The 19,101-nt window shown below is 32.3% G+C and overlaps 3 protein-coding genes across 3 annotated transcripts; all 3 read left to right on the top strand.

Moving 5' to 3' along the window:
• Nucleotides 1–279: 279 nt before the first annotated feature.
• On the top strand, nt 280–3,997 carry LOC148301394 (uncharacterized). Its single transcript, XM_088273312.1, has 2 exons — nt 280–1,027; nt 2,047–3,997. The coding sequence occupies exons 1-2, from the start codon at nt 445–447 to the stop codon at nt 3,384–3,386; spliced, it is 1,923 nt and encodes a 640-aa protein (XP_088129438.1). The 5' UTR covers nt 280–444; the 3' UTR covers nt 3,387–3,997.
• A 2,203-nt stretch (nt 3,998–6,200) lies between these two features.
• Nucleotides 6,201–10,703, top strand: LOC148301393 (uncharacterized). Its single transcript, XM_088273308.1, has 2 exons — nt 6,201–6,726; nt 8,564–10,703. Exons 1-2 carry the CDS (start codon nt 6,291–6,293, stop codon nt 10,150–10,152), a joined length of 2,025 nt encoding a protein of 674 aa, XP_088129434.1. The 5' UTR covers nt 6,201–6,290; the 3' UTR covers nt 10,153–10,703.
• A 2,820-nt stretch (nt 10,704–13,523) lies between these two features.
• On the top strand, nt 13,524–17,715 carry LOC148301392 (uncharacterized). The gene is made up of 2 exons (XM_088273305.1): nt 13,524–14,187; nt 14,824–17,715. The coding sequence occupies exons 1-2, from the start codon at nt 13,620–13,622 to the stop codon at nt 16,416–16,418; spliced, it is 2,163 nt and encodes a 720-aa protein (XP_088129431.1). The 5' UTR covers nt 13,524–13,619; the 3' UTR covers nt 16,419–17,715.
• The last annotated feature ends 1,386 nt before the right edge of the window (nt 17,716–19,101 follow it).

The following is a 19,101-nucleotide window of genomic DNA, read 5'->3' as shown; positions in this document are numbered from 1 at the left end:
ATAAATTTCAAAATACTCAAAAATTTGTGATTAAAATTTCGGCGGTCACGTCACGCCCTGCCGAGAGCTATGTATCTGCCGGCGCAATACTAACTACATATTCAAAAATAATAGTCCTCATCGTCCCAAAATGTATACGTCAACGTGATGGATCATAGACAAAACAAAAAAAAATTACGTCCGCAATATGCGTTCCGGTTCCGTCTGTACCTACCTACCAAGTATAGAATCCGCAGCCTTTGTCTATGTCCACCATCTGTCACGAAATGGCGGTTGCGTGACGTGTCTTGTTACTGTTCCCAGTAAAGCAGTCTCGCCCACGAAGTAATTCAGTGCTTAAATAATAAGTGAATAGGTATTATGATTGCATAAATTTTGAATTTTATCATGGCGCTCTGATGAAATTTCGAACCATTGGCGAACAGGCAGGCCTCTATTTCTTCAATGATATCGCTGAAGATGGAGAACTTTCAAGCTGAATCGGGAGATGTTGACGGGGATACTCTGTGTGGATCACTACTCGAGCGTGTACCGGTGGCTGTAAAGAAAGAGGTTATCCACACAGAAGTTTTTATTATCAAAACTGAAGTAGAAAGTTCTGTTGATATTCTTGATACTGGGGAAGAGGCGCCACGTTCCGATATGACTGATATGTGGAGCAGTTCTGAACCACACTCTAAAGAAGGTGTAATGAATATCCTGTATCCCGACAGCAAACGTGATATCCCAGTATCTGCAGTGAGCCTTAATGCTGAAGCGGGTGATCTACAACGAGGTACTCTCCATACTGGGGAAGAGACACCATGTTCCGATAAATTAGAGTCCCATATTATGTATGTAGAAGTTCCTGTTGTAAAGACTGAACGAGAGACAGACGATGAAGGCGATGATCTCCACAGTGCTGAAACGGGGACCAGTTCGGCAATACTGTCTAGGGATATCGCGATCTTCACTAAGATGGATATAGATCTTCCTAATATTAATCTTGAATGTCCGGAATCCTCGAGCAGACTTGAAGCTGACTCTTGTAAGTAACAGTCATATCTGCATATCTGCAATATATATATATATATATATATATATATATATATATATATATATATATATATATATATATATATATATATATATATATATATATATATATATATATATATATATATATATATATATATATATATATATATATATATATATATATATATATATATATATATATATATATATATATATATATATATATATATATATATATATATATATATATATATATATATATATATATATATATATATATATATATATATATATATATATATATATATATATATATATATATATATATATATATATATATATATATATATATATATAAATATATATATATATATATATATATATATATATATATATATATATATATATATATATATATATATATATATATATATATATATATATATATATATATATATATATATATATATATATATATATATATATATATATATATATATATATATATATATATATATATATATATATATATATATATATATATATATATATATATATATATATATATATATATATATATATATATATATATATATATATATATATATATATATATATATATATATATATATATATATATATATATATATATATATATATATATATATATATATATATATATATATATATATATATATATATATATATATATATATATATATATATATATATATATATATATATATATATATATATATATATATATATATATATATATATATATATATATATATATATATATTTATATATATATATATATATATATATATATATATATATATATATATATATATATATATATATATATATATATATATATATATATATATATATATATATATATATATATATATATATATATATATATATATATATATATATATATATATATATATATATATATATGTATACATGTATTGGTATTTTAGTACGCGTTGGTTTTTAAACTTATTTTATTTTTGTTTTTAGGTTTAACAAGAAATAAAATATATTCAGACCATACAAAGCATTGTTCTCCCAACGGTCCCGGAGAAAAAATACCATCGTGCTCATCAATGAAACAGAATCTAGGGTTACGTTATATGTCAGCGCATAGTGGGAAAAAACTATTCTTTTGTTCTGAGTGTGATTATGAATGTTCAGAGAAAGGTAATTTTGATAAACACTGGAGAATTCACAATGTTGAGAAAACCTTTTCTTGTTCAGAATGTGAATATAAATGTTCGTGGAAACGAAGTTTAAAGCGTCACATGTTAATTCACACTGGCGAGAAACCCTTCTCTTGTTCAGAGTGTGATTTTAAATGTTCAGAAAAAAGGAGTTTAATGAGACACATGAATATTCACACTGGTGAGAAACCTTTCTCTTGTGCAGATTGTAATTACAAATTTTCAAGGAAAGATGATCTAAAGATTCACATAAAAATTCACACTGGTGAAAAACCCTTCTCTTGTTCAGAGTGTGATTATAAATGTTTACGGAAAGAAAGGTTAAAGCGTCACATGTTAGTTCATACCGGCGAGAAACGCTTCTCTTGTTCAGAGTGTGATAATAAGTATTCAGTAAAGTGGAATTTGATGTGTCACATGAAAATTCACACTGGTGAGAAACCGTTCTCTTGTTCTGTATGTAATTATAAATGTTCACAGAAAGAAAAGTTGAAGGATCACATGATAATTCACAGTAGCGAGAAACCCTTCTCTTGTTCATTGTGTGATCATAAATTTAAAAAGAAGAATAGTTTAAAGAGTCACATGAAAATTCACACTGGCGAAAAACCCTTCTCCTGTTCACAGTGTGATTATAAATGTTTACGGAGAGATAGGTTAAAGCATCACATGTCAATTCACACTGGCGATAAACCTTTTTCGTGTTCAGAGTGTAATTATAAATGTTCAGAAAAAAGTAGTTTATCAAAACACATGAATATTCACAGTGTTGACAAACCCTTCTCTTGTTCAGTGTGTGACTACAAGTGTTCACGGAAAGGGTGTTTAAAGCGTCATATGTCGATTCACACTGGTGAGAAACCTTTCTCTTGTTCAGAATGTGATTACAAATGTTCACAGAAAGTAATGTTAAAGGGTCATATGTCAATTCACACTGGCGAGAAACCCTTCTCTTGTTCAGAGTGTAATTATAAATGTTCTAAAAAAGGGAATTTAATGGGTCACATGATTATTCACCAGTGTGAGAAACCCTTCTCTTGTTTAGAGTGTGATTACAAGTGTTCGCGGAAACAAAGTTTAAAGCATCATATGTCAAATCACACTTGTGAGGAACCCTCCTCTCGTGCAGGGTGTGATTAAAAATATTTAGAGAATAAGAATTTAAGATTTTACGGAGTTTTATCACATTTTAAAATTATGCACTTGAGAAACCCTCTTGTTCAAAAATGTTCAGAGAAAGGAAAATTAAAGATTTCCATGAAAATTCACCCTTGTGAGAAACTCTCCTCTTGTTCAGAGTGCGTTTATAAATGTTCACAAAACAGCATTTAAACTGTCGTGTCATTGTGGTGACAAACCCTTATCTTGTTCAGAGTCTGTATAAATTTACATTGGCAACATTAAAAGTAAATGTAAAAGTTTAATATCTAGTTTATAGTATATATTAATATTAACCTTTGATTATATTCAATCAATTATTTTCATTTCAATTTAAGCTAAACTATTATACTAGTATATAAACAACTTCATGTTTTAAAATGTTACACAAAATACGTTTGTAATATTGAAATGGATTTCAATTTAAATTGAGAAATACTTTTATGAAGTTTATATAATCATGTAATCACTTTATGCATGTGTATGAAATTTTGTAAAATACTTTTGTGTGAAAAAAGGCTTTCTTTAAAAATATATATGAAATCTGTAAAATTCATTGTGAATTTTATTCTCAGGTGCGTGGTATAAAATGGGCTCTGCGATCTGCTCTTCGCAATCTTGCGGATTGCGCTTGTGAGGCGTTGATTGAAAAATAAATATGTGGAAAATATTTAAAAATTAATACATACACTGCATATGAAGGTGCGGCGTTTGTTCCTATTAACAATATTATTGTCTTATAACCACGAAAAATAAAATTGGATCGCTGTTATTCTGTGTTTCAGCCTGAAATATTTGCAGTAAGAGAGTCATTCAAATATAGGTATTCTAAAGAAGCCAGCGGACAGGTTTAAAAAAATGGTACTTAGTGATTGTAAATCAGACTTCGAGGCAATTTGTGATGTATGATCAGTTAATCCAATAATAATGGAAATAAGAAAATTAATTAAAAAAATGGAGGCAAGAAATCAAACTGTACGGCTTGGATGGATAAGAGGACATATCGCTCACTCCTTTCAAGAACGTCATAAATCAAAAAACTCGATTTTTCAGGAGAACGTTTTCAAAGTTTAATAATATAATACAATGTATTAAAAATAAATATCAAGCCATTTACTGAACTTTTTACTGTGCAACAGATCTTTTAAAGTAAAACCTGAAGGTTTTTTCTCCATTTGAAAAATATTTAGTTTATTTTAAAAAATAATTATACAATACCTTTTCTTCAAAATGCAAAAACAACACTTTCTGCCCTGTGGCGGGTAAATATTAAATTTAAAACATGCCGCTTTTGCTGGGATATAGTAAATTTTTTGGACATTCCGAAAACATGCCCAACTGAAAATTGACGAATTTTGATTTATGACGTTCTTGAAAGGAGTGAGCGATATAGCAGAAACCAAAGCTTAAGAAGCAACTTGAAAAAAAAAACTACCCTGGAGTGTAATCGATTTCCCCTTTATTTTTCTAAGAAACTGATGCGAGAGAAAATGTTAAATATTTGGAATAGCCGATATATAGAACCAGAAAAGGGACAACATTGTTTGAATTTTCATAAAAAAAACATTAATTGAACTATAAGTGCATTGACTTAAATTTTTACGGGTCATGGAGGATTTCGAGAATACCTCTTCCGTTTTAAAATTAGACAAAACTCACCTGTGAATGTGAAGAGACGTTATTTCAAAATGTCCCTCATTTCGTGTGGGTATGTCCAATTTTTGAAAAAGAATGATTTAAATTATAAACATAATGTGCAAAAGAAGATATTCGGTCTTCAAAAATTTATGAGGCGATAGTAAATAAAGATCAATCGTATCTACACTATGTAGTGGTGTTTATTTAGAAGAGACGAATAAGACAAATAAATAAGCTATGTGACAAATCGTGATTCATTTACCCATTGTGTCTATTGTATTGTTTTTATGGATCAATCTTATTCATTTTATTATTATTATGATCTATTCACATCCATTATAATTTTTAAGGCATATAAACTAAATATGCTATAAATCCTTGTAAATACTAGGCAACGGTATTTTTTTATGGCAACTGATATAAATTGAAAAAAAACTGCTAATGTGTATGAGTTTAAATAGACTGTTATAAAACTAGACTTAAAATTTTATTTTATTTATATATTAAATAAAGAGACACTTCCGAGAAAATCCGAATAGTGGAGGCATTTTTGAAACCAAAATGCTTTCGTCGACTTACTGCTTATCTATATCCGCTTCCCGTGTCCCCCACAAGCTGCCTCCAGGCTCTCCTGTCTGCTGCCAGTTAAGTTTACCCATGTCAGGTCCACGTCCCGATTTTCAGACGAGAACTGTCGACGTACCTTCAGCAGAGAAAGTCCTGATGCATTGTAGAAGAGGCAAGTGCCTCGATGGTGGCTCTTAGGATGCATGCAAAGCTCCTGGGATGATTGTTGATATGGTAAATAGGCACTCCACGCACCTGGGGCGTAAAATAAATGTTAAAAAAAACTAATGTTATATTTAAACACTCGTTTCCAGATAACCAGAAAGACTTGAATAACCATCTCATCGAGAATTGGGAGCGTACATAATAGTAGATGGCAGCCTTCAACAATAGCTGGAAGTCCGTTTAGCACCACATTCAAACGTATGAAGGTTGCCTGGAGATCGGATTTGAAGATAGATACTCGGTGAATACCAAACGTCTTCGCCGACTACCTACCTAATCACGAAACTAGCCTATACGAAATCATATTGTCTATGACTGTAATATTATCTATGTCCTCCATCTGTCGCCAAATGGCGGTCGCGTGACGTGTTCTTTTGTTGCTGATTGTCATGTCGCTCTGATAAAATTTTGAACTAGGCTGGTCTCCAAGTTTTCAATGATTGCGCCGAATATAAGATGGAGAACTTTAAAGTTGAATCGGGAGATATTGAAGGGGATGCTCTGTATGGAGAACTACTCGAGAGTGTACCAGTGACTGTAAAGAGAGAGATTATCCACCCAGATGTTTTTACTATCAAAACTGAACTAGAAAGTTATGTTGATAATCTTGATACTGGAGAAGAGGCGCCACGTTCCGACATGACTGAACTGGGGAGCAGTTATGAACCAAACTCTGTCCACACTGAGCCCGATATTATGTATGTAGAGGTTCCTGTTGTAAAGACAGAACGAGAGACAGACGATGAAGGCGATGATCTCCACACTGTGGGAACGGGGACCAGTTCGGCAGTACCATCTAGGGATCTCGCGATCTTCACTAAGATGGATATAGATCCTTCTGATATTAAACTTGAATGTCCAGAATCCTCGAGCAGACTTGAAGCTGGCTCTAGTAAGTAACAGTTGGCATATCTGCATACTTTTTTGGACACCTCAATGTATATTTTGCACATACAAATATTGCCAGGGCATTGTTAAGAGTCGTTAGCGTTCATTTACAATAAATAACAAATATATCATTGTTTATATTTATACTATTGTAAACAGTCACAAATACCGCCCTTATATTTCCATAAAAAACTGCCATCTGTGTATATTTGGATTTCGTCCAAGTTTGGTTTTGGATCACTTTTATCGATACAAAGTTAATGCTTAATCGTTTTGCATTGTGCGGCAATGGATAAAATTTGCCATTACCCTGATATTCACAATCCTCTGGCGATCCTTCATTTGTAAAAGTCTTTTCCTACTGTTAAGTTCCGCTGTTTCTTTTATTTTAAGGTCGAGTGGCACAAAACCAAATTCGTTTTACACTGACACCAACGAAATGGTTCTATACCCCTTGCACGCTCTTTCATCAATTATTCTTTGAATTCGATGAAATTTCTTTACATTTACTTTTTTCAAGGTTGCATCTACCCAAACACTAGAGGTTTACGTAAATATTAGAATAATTGCACCATTATATATCTGTTTAATTACTTCCGACGATGAACCCCATGCGGATTTTGCTGCCGTAATAAGTTTATTTGTTTTAGAATGCGACCCTTTTACACAAATTGTCTACTTGTATAGACCAATTAAATTTTTTATCAATAGTGACACCCGAAGTTTGAAAGGAGTCAATATATTTAATATTACAATTTATCATTTTATTAATCGGAGGAGCAGTTTTCCTTCTCGATATATGTCATTTCGCCTCCGAAGAATATAATTTGGTTTTCAAATCCAAAGCGACATTTTTTTCTAACGCCATTTTAAATAATTACCAAAAATATGTAGACTGTGAATACTCTCATTTCGATGTTTTCTTCAATTTTCATTTGTAATAGATCATCAATCATATAATTCCAAAAATTTGGACCACATACAGAGTCTTGAATACAAACTTTAGATGTTTGTTTTTTCAATGGATGTAATAAAATGCTTAAGCTGAATATATCCATATATCCATATATGGAATTATCTCAGTATCGTAACAATTTCTTCTATTAATTTTAACAAAAAATCACAACATTTTGCGATAGACTTTTAAACACACATTGATGCTGCTATTACCGTCTGACTAGAGTGATTCAAGAGTCAAAATACTTTGTAAAAGCTAGTTACGGAATAGCCATGATACTAGCGAAAATATCGAACCAATATTCAGATTGTGAAATGGTTAAGGGATGTTGTCATAAAATTCTGTCCAGAACAGAAAACTGATTTTTTTAAACTAAGCCTGTCCCTAATTAAATAAAAATGTTTGATTATTGCTTAACTCTAATTTAATAAATTTGTTTGAATATCGTTTTTTATATCGTCTTTGAATAATTAAAGAAATTTTGTTACACTGCCTGGTAGGAAATCTCATTTGTAAAATTTGGCCCGGCTACTGAAAAGGTTGGCCACCTATGATCTAGACCAGTTATGGGGAACCTTTCTATTTCAAAAGGCCACATTCACGTATCTGAACCCTATAAACTAAATATTTTAATTATAACACAATATAAATTTCTAAAAATGCAATTTAAAAAAAAATATGGCTAAATGCCTATTTAAAAAAATTGGCATCAGTCAAAAGGCCGCACTAGAATAGCCAAACGGCCGCATGCGGCCTTAAGGCCGCAGGTTCCCCATGCCTTATCAAGACCCATCTAAAATGTTGCTAAATTAGTTTATTAGTATTTTAGTATACGTTTAGTTTTAGTGACGGTTTTGTGTAATAATTTTCTTTTTGTTTTCAGGTTTAATAGGAAATGAAATAAAATCCACATTATCAGAGCATACTAAGCATGTTCCTTTTAAGAGTCTCGGAGAAAAAACATCATCGTGGGCAATGAAACGGAATCAAGGGTTACGTTATATGTCAGCGAATACAGGGAAGAAACGATTCCTTTGTTCAGAGTGTGATTTTAAATGTACAAAGAAAAGTAATTTTAAAAATCACATGAAATTACACAATACTGGAAAACCCTTCTCTTGTTCACAGTGCGATTATAAATGTTCACGGAAAGAAAGTTTAAAGCGTCATATGTCAATTCACACTGGTGATAAACCTTTCCATTGTTCAGAGTGTGATTACAAAAGTTCTCGGAAAGGAGATTTAAATAAACACAGGATCATTCATACCGATGAAAAACCCTTCTCATGTTCAGAGTGTGATTATAAGTGTTCAAGGAATGGAGATTTAAACAATCATATGAAAATTCACATTGGTGAGAAACCCTTCTCTTGTTCAGAGTGTGATTATCAATGTTCACGGAAAGAAAGTTTAAAGCGTCACATGTCAATTCACACTGGCGAAAAACCCTTCTCATGTTCAGAATGCGATTACAAATTTTCAGAAAAAAGTAATTTAACGAAACACATGAATATTCACACAGGTGTGAAACCCTTCTCTTGTTCAGAGTGTAATTACAAATGTTCACGGAAAGGAGAATTAAATAATCACATCAAAACTCACACTGGTGAGAAACCCTTCTCATGTTCAGACTGTGCTTATAAATGTTCCCGGAAAGGAAAGTTAAAGGAGCACATGTCAATTCACACTGGTGAGAAACCATTCTCTTGTTCAGAGTGTGACCATAAATGTTCAAAAAAAAGGAATTTAATGAGTCACATGAAAATTCACACAGGTGAGAAACCCTTCTCTTGTTCTGAGTGTGATTATAAATGTTCACAGAAAGAAAAGTTAAAGGATCACATGTCAATTCACACTAATGAGAAACCCTTTTCTTGTTCATTGTGTGATCATAAATTTAAAAAAAAAAGTAGTTTAATGTGTCACATGAAAATTCACACTGGCGAAAAACCCTTCTCTTGTTCGGAGTGTGATTATAAATGTTCACGGAGAGATAGGTTAAAGCATCACATGTCAATTCACACTGGTGAGAAACCCTTTTCGTGTTCAGAGTGTGATTTTAAGTGTTCGGAAAAAAGTAGTTTAACGAAACACATAAATATTCACACTGATGAAAAACCCTTCTCTTGTTCAGTATGTGACTATAAGTGTTCACGGAAAGGATGTTTAAAGCGTCACATGGCAATTCACACTGGTGAGAAACCTTTCTCTTGTTCAGTGTGTGACTACAAATGTTCACAGAAAGGAATGTTAAAGGTTCACATGTCAGTCCACACTGGCGAAAAACCCTTCTCTTGTTCAGTGTGTGATTATAAATGTTCAAAAAAAGGGAATTTGATGGGTCACATGATTATTCACAGTGGTGAGAAACCCTTTTCTTGTTTACAGTGTGATTACAAGTGTTCAAGGAAAGGAAGTTTAAAGCACCACATGTCAAATCACACAGACGAGAAACCCTTCTCTTATGAATAAGAGGAGTGTGATTTTAAGTGTTCAGTGAAATGGAATTAAAATAAACGTGAAAATGTATGCTGGTGAGAACCCCTTCTCTGGTACGAAGTGTGATGTTCACAGGAATCTAGATTCAACGATTTTAATTATTAACCCAGATAAAGTAAACAACACATGTTTATTTTTATAGTGAGAAACCACTATTTGTTTAAAGTGTGATTTAAACGATAAGATCCGTAAATGGAAAATTAAAATCCCCTTTTCTCGAGGGACTCATATTAGCAGTTAAACAAACTGATACTAGTTTGAACATGCCACCTCGAGATTTCCTAATTCTCTTTTTTCATACCTCCATTTTTATGTGCGGCATAGTTCATGTTCCGAGCGTGTCAAAGGAAATAGTGCAAAGCTGAGATAAATATCGATGAAAACTAGAAAGGTCTTACAACCGATAATGTAATGTTGGAGTGCGTTCATTCCAATACCAATGTTTTGTTAAAGGCATGAGTTAATAATAATTATTTAATATTTAGCTATTTGTAACTCTAGACTAATAAAAGTGATAAATAGTGAAAGAACGTGATTTTTTTTTTACTAATAATGATTTTTTTCGATTATCCGGACTACCTTCATTTTGACATCAAGTTTGACTTTATTTTGAATAAATAAACGAAAGTATATTTTGAATAGTATTATATAAAGCATGTAAGGAAGTCTGCGGTACGTTTTAATTACCTCTGTAACAGGGATTTATACAATAGAGTCCCGATCTCCGGCCCAGTGTGGACCGTAGGGTGGCGAGTACGTGAAATCGGGAATGTGGTCCAAAAATAATAAATAGGAGTGTTTCCTCAGAAAATATAGTATCGTTCTAGTATGTATTGTTTGCTTGAGAATTCAACGGAGAATGAATCGCCCAAATACCCTTATACAAAGGAAAAGTACGTAATTCGTTTTACTTATTTTTCTTTACTAGATGTAAATGAAAATGCATCTATACGATGTTTAAAGTAATTGACATGAAAAAAAAAGACCTCAGAAAAATACTTTAAGAAGGCGTAGAGCTATCTTCAATAAAAATGAACTAGCCGACTTTGCAAAAACTGGCTACTTTTTAAAAAATAAATGTGAAGCCGAGTTGTATGGATTTACAAACTATCGTGTTGCGAGTTTTCGTGACTCTACTGTACTGACATTTTTCTGCTTAATATTATCATTTCAAGAACAAAATATAAATCTATGCATTCTAAGCTGCGAAGAATGGAAGATAAATATAGCCTCGGCCATATATATTAGGCATCCCCCACAGAATAGGTTTATATCTTTAAATACTACGATTCTTGGAATTCTTGCACTTTTTTCGGATTGTATCGTGTTTTGATGGATTTTACCTACTACTTTACCTGCTATCCTGATTTTACCTGCTATCCCGACCTACGACTATCAGGGGCGTCGTTTATTTAAAAACACTCCTTTTAATAATTTCAAGGGTCAGTTTTAAATAGGAAACATTGCTCTCCAGTTATTTTAATCGTTGAAGAGTACATTTTTTGTACTTTTCATTTAAGCCTTCATTATTTTATATTAAAATGCCAAACAAACGAGATTTGAGTTGAATTGAGCGGTCTTGAATAATTTTATTGAATTCAGAAGGGTTAATCCAGGTTAAAAAAGTAAAAAAAAAAAAATTAATAATTTTATATATATATATATATATATATATATATATATATATATATATATATATATATATATATATATATATATATATATATATATATATATATATATATATATATATATATGTATATATATATATATATATATATATATATATATATATATATATATTTATATATATATATATATATATATATATATATATATATATATATATATATATATATATATATATATATATATATATATATATATATATATATATATATATATATATATATATATATATAAATATATGTATATATATATATATATATATATATATATATATATATATATATATATATATATATATATATATATATATATATATATATATATATATATATATATATTTATATATATATATATATATATATATATATATATATATATATATATATATATATATATATATATATATATATATATATATATATATATATATATATTTATAAATATATATATATATATAAATATATATTTATATATATATATATATATATATATATATATATATATATATATATATATATATATATATATATATATATATATATATATATATATATATATATATAAAGGGTCCGCCAAATAACTTTTTTTTTTTGAAAATGGGGCGCAAAACATCGAGTGTAGCTTCGGCTGTGTGGCACGTAGCGCCGTCCTGTTGTTGTGTTGTCAACAAACCAAATGTTGCCAATATCCTCCTCTTCAATTTTTGTGAACAAAAATCCGTTCAACATGGCCCGATAACGATCGCCATTGACTAACGGCCACTCCTTGCTCATTTTCAAGAAAAATGGCCCAATTATGCCTCTGGACCAAAATCCGCACCAAACAGTGACTCGTTTTGGGTGTACCGGCTTTTCAATGTATGCGTGCGGGTTTTCTGTGCCCCAAATACGACAATTTTGCTTGTTTACATACCCGCCAAGATCAAAATGAGCTTCATCCGAAAAGATGATTTTTTTGGCAAAATCGGCATCTTCTGTAAGTCGAATGTCGCAATATTTTCCAGCGTTGTTCAAGCGTATACACAACCATATTCGCTCAGCGGAAAGATAAAACTAATTATTTGTCAAATCAGACATGAGCTAAGTGTTACCATTCACGAAATAAGCACTAGTTGAAAAAAAAAACTTTAGATGGCGGACCCTATATATATATATATATATATATATATATATATATATATATATATATATATATATATATATATATATATATATATATATATATATATATATATATATATATATATATATATATATATATATATATATATATATATATATATATATATATATATATATATATATATATATATATATATATATATATATATATGTAATTTTTTCATAAATATTTATGCCGTAACTTTTCTAATTTTATTTTCAATGAAATAAATTAATGTTGGTTATGAAATGACTTCTCTGTCATGATATTTTAAAAATGTAAATATTTAATACAACAAACTTCAGTATAAATACCATTTGACTCGAAATTTTCATGATAAAAATTTCGGCGGTTGGATAAGAATTCCGGCCGCGGCGAGGACGCGCCCAGCCGTGAGCTAAGTACTTCTAACCGGGAGCTACGTCACTTTTAGCCTTGGATTTTGGCCGGAGCCTGCGGTCTTTATACAATTTACAAATTAGGCGAAATGGCGGTCGCGTGACGTGTTCATTTCTTACTGTTCCATGTATATCATAGCCCTGTGATAAAATTTCGGTCTCTAATTCTTTGATGATTGCGCCGAATATAAAATGGAGAACTTTAAAGCTGAATTGGGAGATGCTGAAAAGGATACTCCATATGGAGAACTACTCAAGAGTGTACAGGTGGATGTAAAGAAAGAAAATAACTATCCGGAAGTTTTTTTTATCAAAACTGAACTAGAAAGTGCTGTTGATATTCTTGATATTGGAGAACAGGCGCCACGTTCCTATATGACTGAACTGGGGAGCAGTTCTGAATCACACTCTAAACTAGGTGAAATGAATATCGTCCATTCCGACAGCAAACGTGATATCCCAGTATCTGCAGTGAGCCTTAATGTTGAAGCGGGTGATCTACAACGAGGTACTCTCCATACTGGGGAAGAGACACCATGTTTCGATACACTAGAGTCCGATATGATGTATGTAGAAGTTCCAGTTGTAAAGACTGAACGAGAGACAGACGGTGAAGGCGATGATCTCCACACTGTTGAAACGGGGACCAGTTCGGCAGTACCATCTAGGGATATCGCGATCTTCACTAAGATGGAAATAGATCTTCCTGCAATTAAACTTGAATGTACTGAATCCTCGAGCAGACAAGAAGCCGAGTCTAGTAAGTAACAGTTGTGAATTATCTGCATACTTGTGAATGAAAACTGGATTTACTAACGGTACATTTCAGGACACCTGAATGTTTAAGGAGCGTATGAAAAGTAAGGTCTGCAATTTTTTCATAATTAATGAGATTTATCGCCAATGTTCATGGTTAGAAAACATGAACACTCAGCTTCTTTTCAACGCAGTTAACTTCCCGCTCGATGACTTTCCGCATCCGGTAGGCGAACTTTTGTATTCCCTCCTCGAACCAGCTTCCCACTACCCGTAGAAAGGTTTTCTTATAACTTTTTGGCATGTACTTTTTGGGTTTTGGTAACTCCGAATCATTCTGTTGTTTTTACGGTTCTTTCATTTCTGGTAATTATTATGGGCCCATGTTTTACCTCTTGTGACGAATTTCGTTCAAACCATTTGGGAAACAATTTTGTAAATTTTCTCATACAACAGCAAGCGTAGAGGAAGTAACAAGGTTGGTAAAGAATGAAACTAAAAATTGGTACACAGTGGGCCGTATTTGTTTTTATATGAAGGCGAGGTCTTGTGGTCAAGATCTGAGATATATCAGTTGGTATTTTAGTATACGTTTAGTTTATGTAACGTTTTTGTGCAATTATTTTGTTTTTGTTTACAGGTTTAATAGGAAACGAAATAAAATCAATATTATCAGAGCGTACTAAACATGTTCTTGACAGTCTAGAAGAAAAAACATCATCGTGGTCAATGAAGCGGAATCTAGGGTTACGTTATATTTCAGCGCATACAGGGAAGAAACGATTTCTTTGTTCAGAGTGTGATTTTAAATGTTCAGAGAAAAGAAATTTTAAAAATCACATGAAATTACACACTGGTGAGAAACCCTTCTCTTGTTCTGAGTGTAATTATATATGTTCACGGAAAGAAAGTTTAAAGCATCACATGTCAATTCACACTGGTGATAAACCTTTCTGTTGTTCAGAGTGTGATTACAAATGTTCAAGGAAAGGAGATTTAAATAAACACATAATAATTCACACTAATGAGAAACCCTTCTCTTGTTCAGAGTGTGATTATAAGTGTTCACGGAAAAGAGATTTAAATAGTCACACGAAAATTCACATGGGTGAGAAACCTTTCTCTTGCTCAGAGTGTGATTTCAAATGTTCATGGAAAGAAAGCTTAAAGCGTCACATGTCAATTCACACTGGCGTGAAACCCTTCTCATGTTTTGAGTGTAATTATAAATTTTCAGAAAAAAGTAATTTAACGAAACACATTAATATTCACACTGGTGTGAAACCCTTCTCTTGTTCAGAGTGTGATTACAAATGTTCGCGGAAAGGAGATTTAAATAATCACATCAAAACTCACACTGGTGAGAAACCCTTCTCTTGTTTACAGTGTGATTATAAATGTTCCCGGAAAGGAAAGTTAAAGGAGCACATGTCAATTCATACTGGCGAGAAACCCTTCTCTTGTTCAGTGTGTGATCATAAATGTTCAAAAAGAAGGAATTTAAATACTCACATGAAAATTCACACTGGTGAGAAACCCTTCTCTTGTTCAGAGTGTGATTACAAATTTTCACGGAAAGATGATTTAAATAATCACATGAAAATTCACACTGCTGAGAAACCCTTCTCTTGTTCAGTGTGTGATTACAAATGTGCACGGAAAGGAGATTTAAATAATCACACGAAAATTCACACAGGTGAGAAACCATTTTCTTGTTCGGAGTGTGATTATAAATGCTCACGAAAAGATAGGTTAAAATATCACATGTCAATTCACACAGGTGAGAAACCCTTCTCTTGTTCAGAGTGTGATTTTAGATGTTCGCAAAATAGAAATTTATTAAGACATATGAATATTCACACTGGTGAGAAACCTTTCTCTTGTTTAGAGTGTAATTACAAATTTTCACAGAAAGGAGACTTAAATAAGCACATGAAAATTCACACTGGTGAAAAACCGTTTTCTTGTTCAGAGTGTGATTATAAGTGTTTACAGAAAGGAATGTTAAAGAGTCACATGTCAATTCATACTGGCGAGAAACCCTTCTCTTGTTCAGAGTGTGATTATAAATGTTCAAAAAAGGGGAATTTATTGGTTCACATGACTATTCACACCGGTGAGAAACCCTTCTCTTGTCCAGAGTGTGATTACAAGTGTTCACGAAGAGGAAGTTTAAAGCATCACATGTCAAATCACAATGGCGAGGAACCCTTCTCTCGTTCAGGGTTTAATTAAAAGTGTTCAAAGAATGGGAATGTTATTTAAACATTTCAATTCACTTTTGTCGAGAAACTATTCTCATGTTCATTGAGATTCTAGATCATAAGTGCTCATACAAAGGGCAATAAAATAGTCACATGTCAATTCACACTGGTGAAAAACCATTTTCTTGTTTGAAGTGTAATACAGATATGTACATTAAAGGAGTTTAAAACATCATATATCAGATCAAACACGTGAAAACCCATTCCATAAGGGAGAAATAAATATATTCATAAGAATAAGAAGAGTGTGATTATAACTGTTTAGTGAAATGGTTTTAAAATAAACATACGAAAATTCACACTGGTGTGAACCCCTGGTCTTGTACGGAGTGTAATGAAATGTTTTAAGAATGCTCGATTCTAGGATTACAAGTCTACTCACGCTCTTCATTTATAATTATTTTGTCCAGTGTTTGATTATTATTGTTAGCCCAGATGAACTTAAAGCAATACATGTTTATTCTAATTGTGAATAACTCTCTTTGTTTTAAGTTTGTTTAAAAATGATCAGAAAATGTTAAATTTAAGGCATGCACGTCAACTAATACTGGTTAAATCGATTCTTTTGTTCAGAGTGTGGGTCTAAATGTTTAAAAAATGGGAGATTAACGGATCGCATGTTGACTCGTAAAAGGTTCTCTCTTTTGTTGTTTGTTGACTTATGAACGCTGAGAAAAATATCAAGAAAATCCAGAAAGGTGTTACAGCACCTTTAACATTATAATGCCAATATCTCGTTAAAAGCGTGAGTTTATAATAATAATTTAATATGAAGCTTTTTGTAACTCTAGACAAGTCTAAAGTTACAAAAAGATGACACTTGAATAATCAAGTGATAAATAGTGAAGGAACTTTACTTTTCTTGTTATTTATGATTTTTTTCGATAATTTGTATTTTCTCTTATCCGGACTTCAAAATTTGGTGAAAATGTGTCTGAATTCGCCCTAACTCTAGTTTATTAACATAACTTCATTCAAGGACATACCTATAGTATTATAGTAAGTGTGGGGCAGAGAGTGGCTGGTTGTTGTTTAACGGGACCGTACCCCGGAAGCCGTCCAAGGCTTCAATCATGGATCATCTCGTCGACTCTTCGCACAGTGACGCGTCAGTTAAACTGTGTAAGAATTTAAGCGACGAGTGAAATCGGACTGCTTATTTAAGGAAACTTAGCCGTAAGTTTTACTTTATAATTTAACATACTATGTAATTAGGTAAGTCATTTTTTAAACATGATTTATTAGTTAATAAACTCAGGTACATGAAGCATCCAGTCTTTAAATTATCCTTCCTGTACTCTTTTTCATCTTAGATGTAAGTTTATCTTTCGGGCGTTTAAATTCATTATGTTAGGTATATTATCAGTGCTTATTTTATTATAGGAGCAAACATGGTGAATTCCAAACAACAACATATTTGTTTTCCTTCATCTCCCGCATACTTGATATCCAAGGCGCTTTTCCGCGTAATATCGAGTTCTCGATCGCCGGATGTTTCTGTGACCTCTCGGTCCACGGGGTGATGGATTGTTCATACGTGTGATCGCGGACTTTGACTTTTACCGTATCCGAGATAATGTCAATATCTCGGATACGGTATAATGTCTATAATTTTTTCTCCATGCCACTGCCATCCAAATTGTTGTTCTTACAAAATACCAACAAACCTCGACTCAATATTAAAAATTAAATATTGCGTGATAATATTTGGCGCCCTTACTCGGGGCTCGATCTTAAATTGATAAATATATTTAAAATTAGTTAAATCATGATACCCTCACGGAGGTGTACCTCCCGGATGGTAAAAACATATTTAATATATAAATAAATACACTGCATCCCTTGGAGGTTAAATAGTTGACTTAAAAATTGATTTTCTTTATCTATAAAATAAACAGAATCCTAGGAGTGGAGACATTTTTGAAACCAAAATGCTTTCGTCCACTTACTACTTACTATCCATATCCGCTTCCCGTGTGGAGCATATGCGGTCCACAAACTGACTGCCTTCAGGCTCTCCTGTCGGTTGCCAGTTGCATCCTCACATGCCAGGTCCGTGTCTCGAATTTCAGACGAGAACTGCCGTCCTAGGCAGCGAGAACCTGATGCCTCGTAAAAGAGACAAGCTCGATGGTGGCTCTTGGGAGGCACGCAAAGTACATGACATAACGCCTAGCCAACTGAATCGCCTCTTTTTGTCGACATGGACCGACATTTTTGTGACCATGGGTTGCTGCATCCTTGGCCGTATATCCTCGTTTCTAATAAAGTCAAACCACCGCACTCCTAAACTTCGCATGCATCTATTCGTAAATCAGAGTATACGGCTGCTCTAGGCCCTTGTGAGGTGCTATATCCCACAGCGTGATTTGAAAATAGTATCGATGACGACCTCAATGGTTTTCAATTGACGGTTGATATGGTAAATAGGTACTCCACATACCTGGGGCAAAAAGTAAGTTTCAAAAACTCTATTTTTGTGCAAATACTCGTTCTGAGATGGTCAGAAAGACGTTGAATAACCATTTCATCGAGTCTTGGAGAGCGTACATAATAGTAGATGGCAGCCTTAAAAAATAGCTGGGAGTGCGTTTAACACCATATTCAACCGTATGAAGGTTTTTTTAATTACCTAACGTCCAAGTGACTCTGAA

The sequence above is a fragment of the Brachycentrus maculatus genome, unplaced genomic scaffold (genome assembly GCF_059751285.1).
Source record: "Brachycentrus maculatus isolate JH-2025_06_01 unplaced genomic scaffold, ASM5975128v1 h1tg000566l, whole genome shotgun sequence".
In the NCBI taxonomy this organism is placed as follows: domain Eukaryota; kingdom Metazoa; phylum Arthropoda; class Insecta; order Trichoptera; family Brachycentridae; genus Brachycentrus; species Brachycentrus maculatus.
Note: the sequence above shows the minus strand (reverse complement) of the source record. Positions and strands in the feature narration are given on the sequence as shown.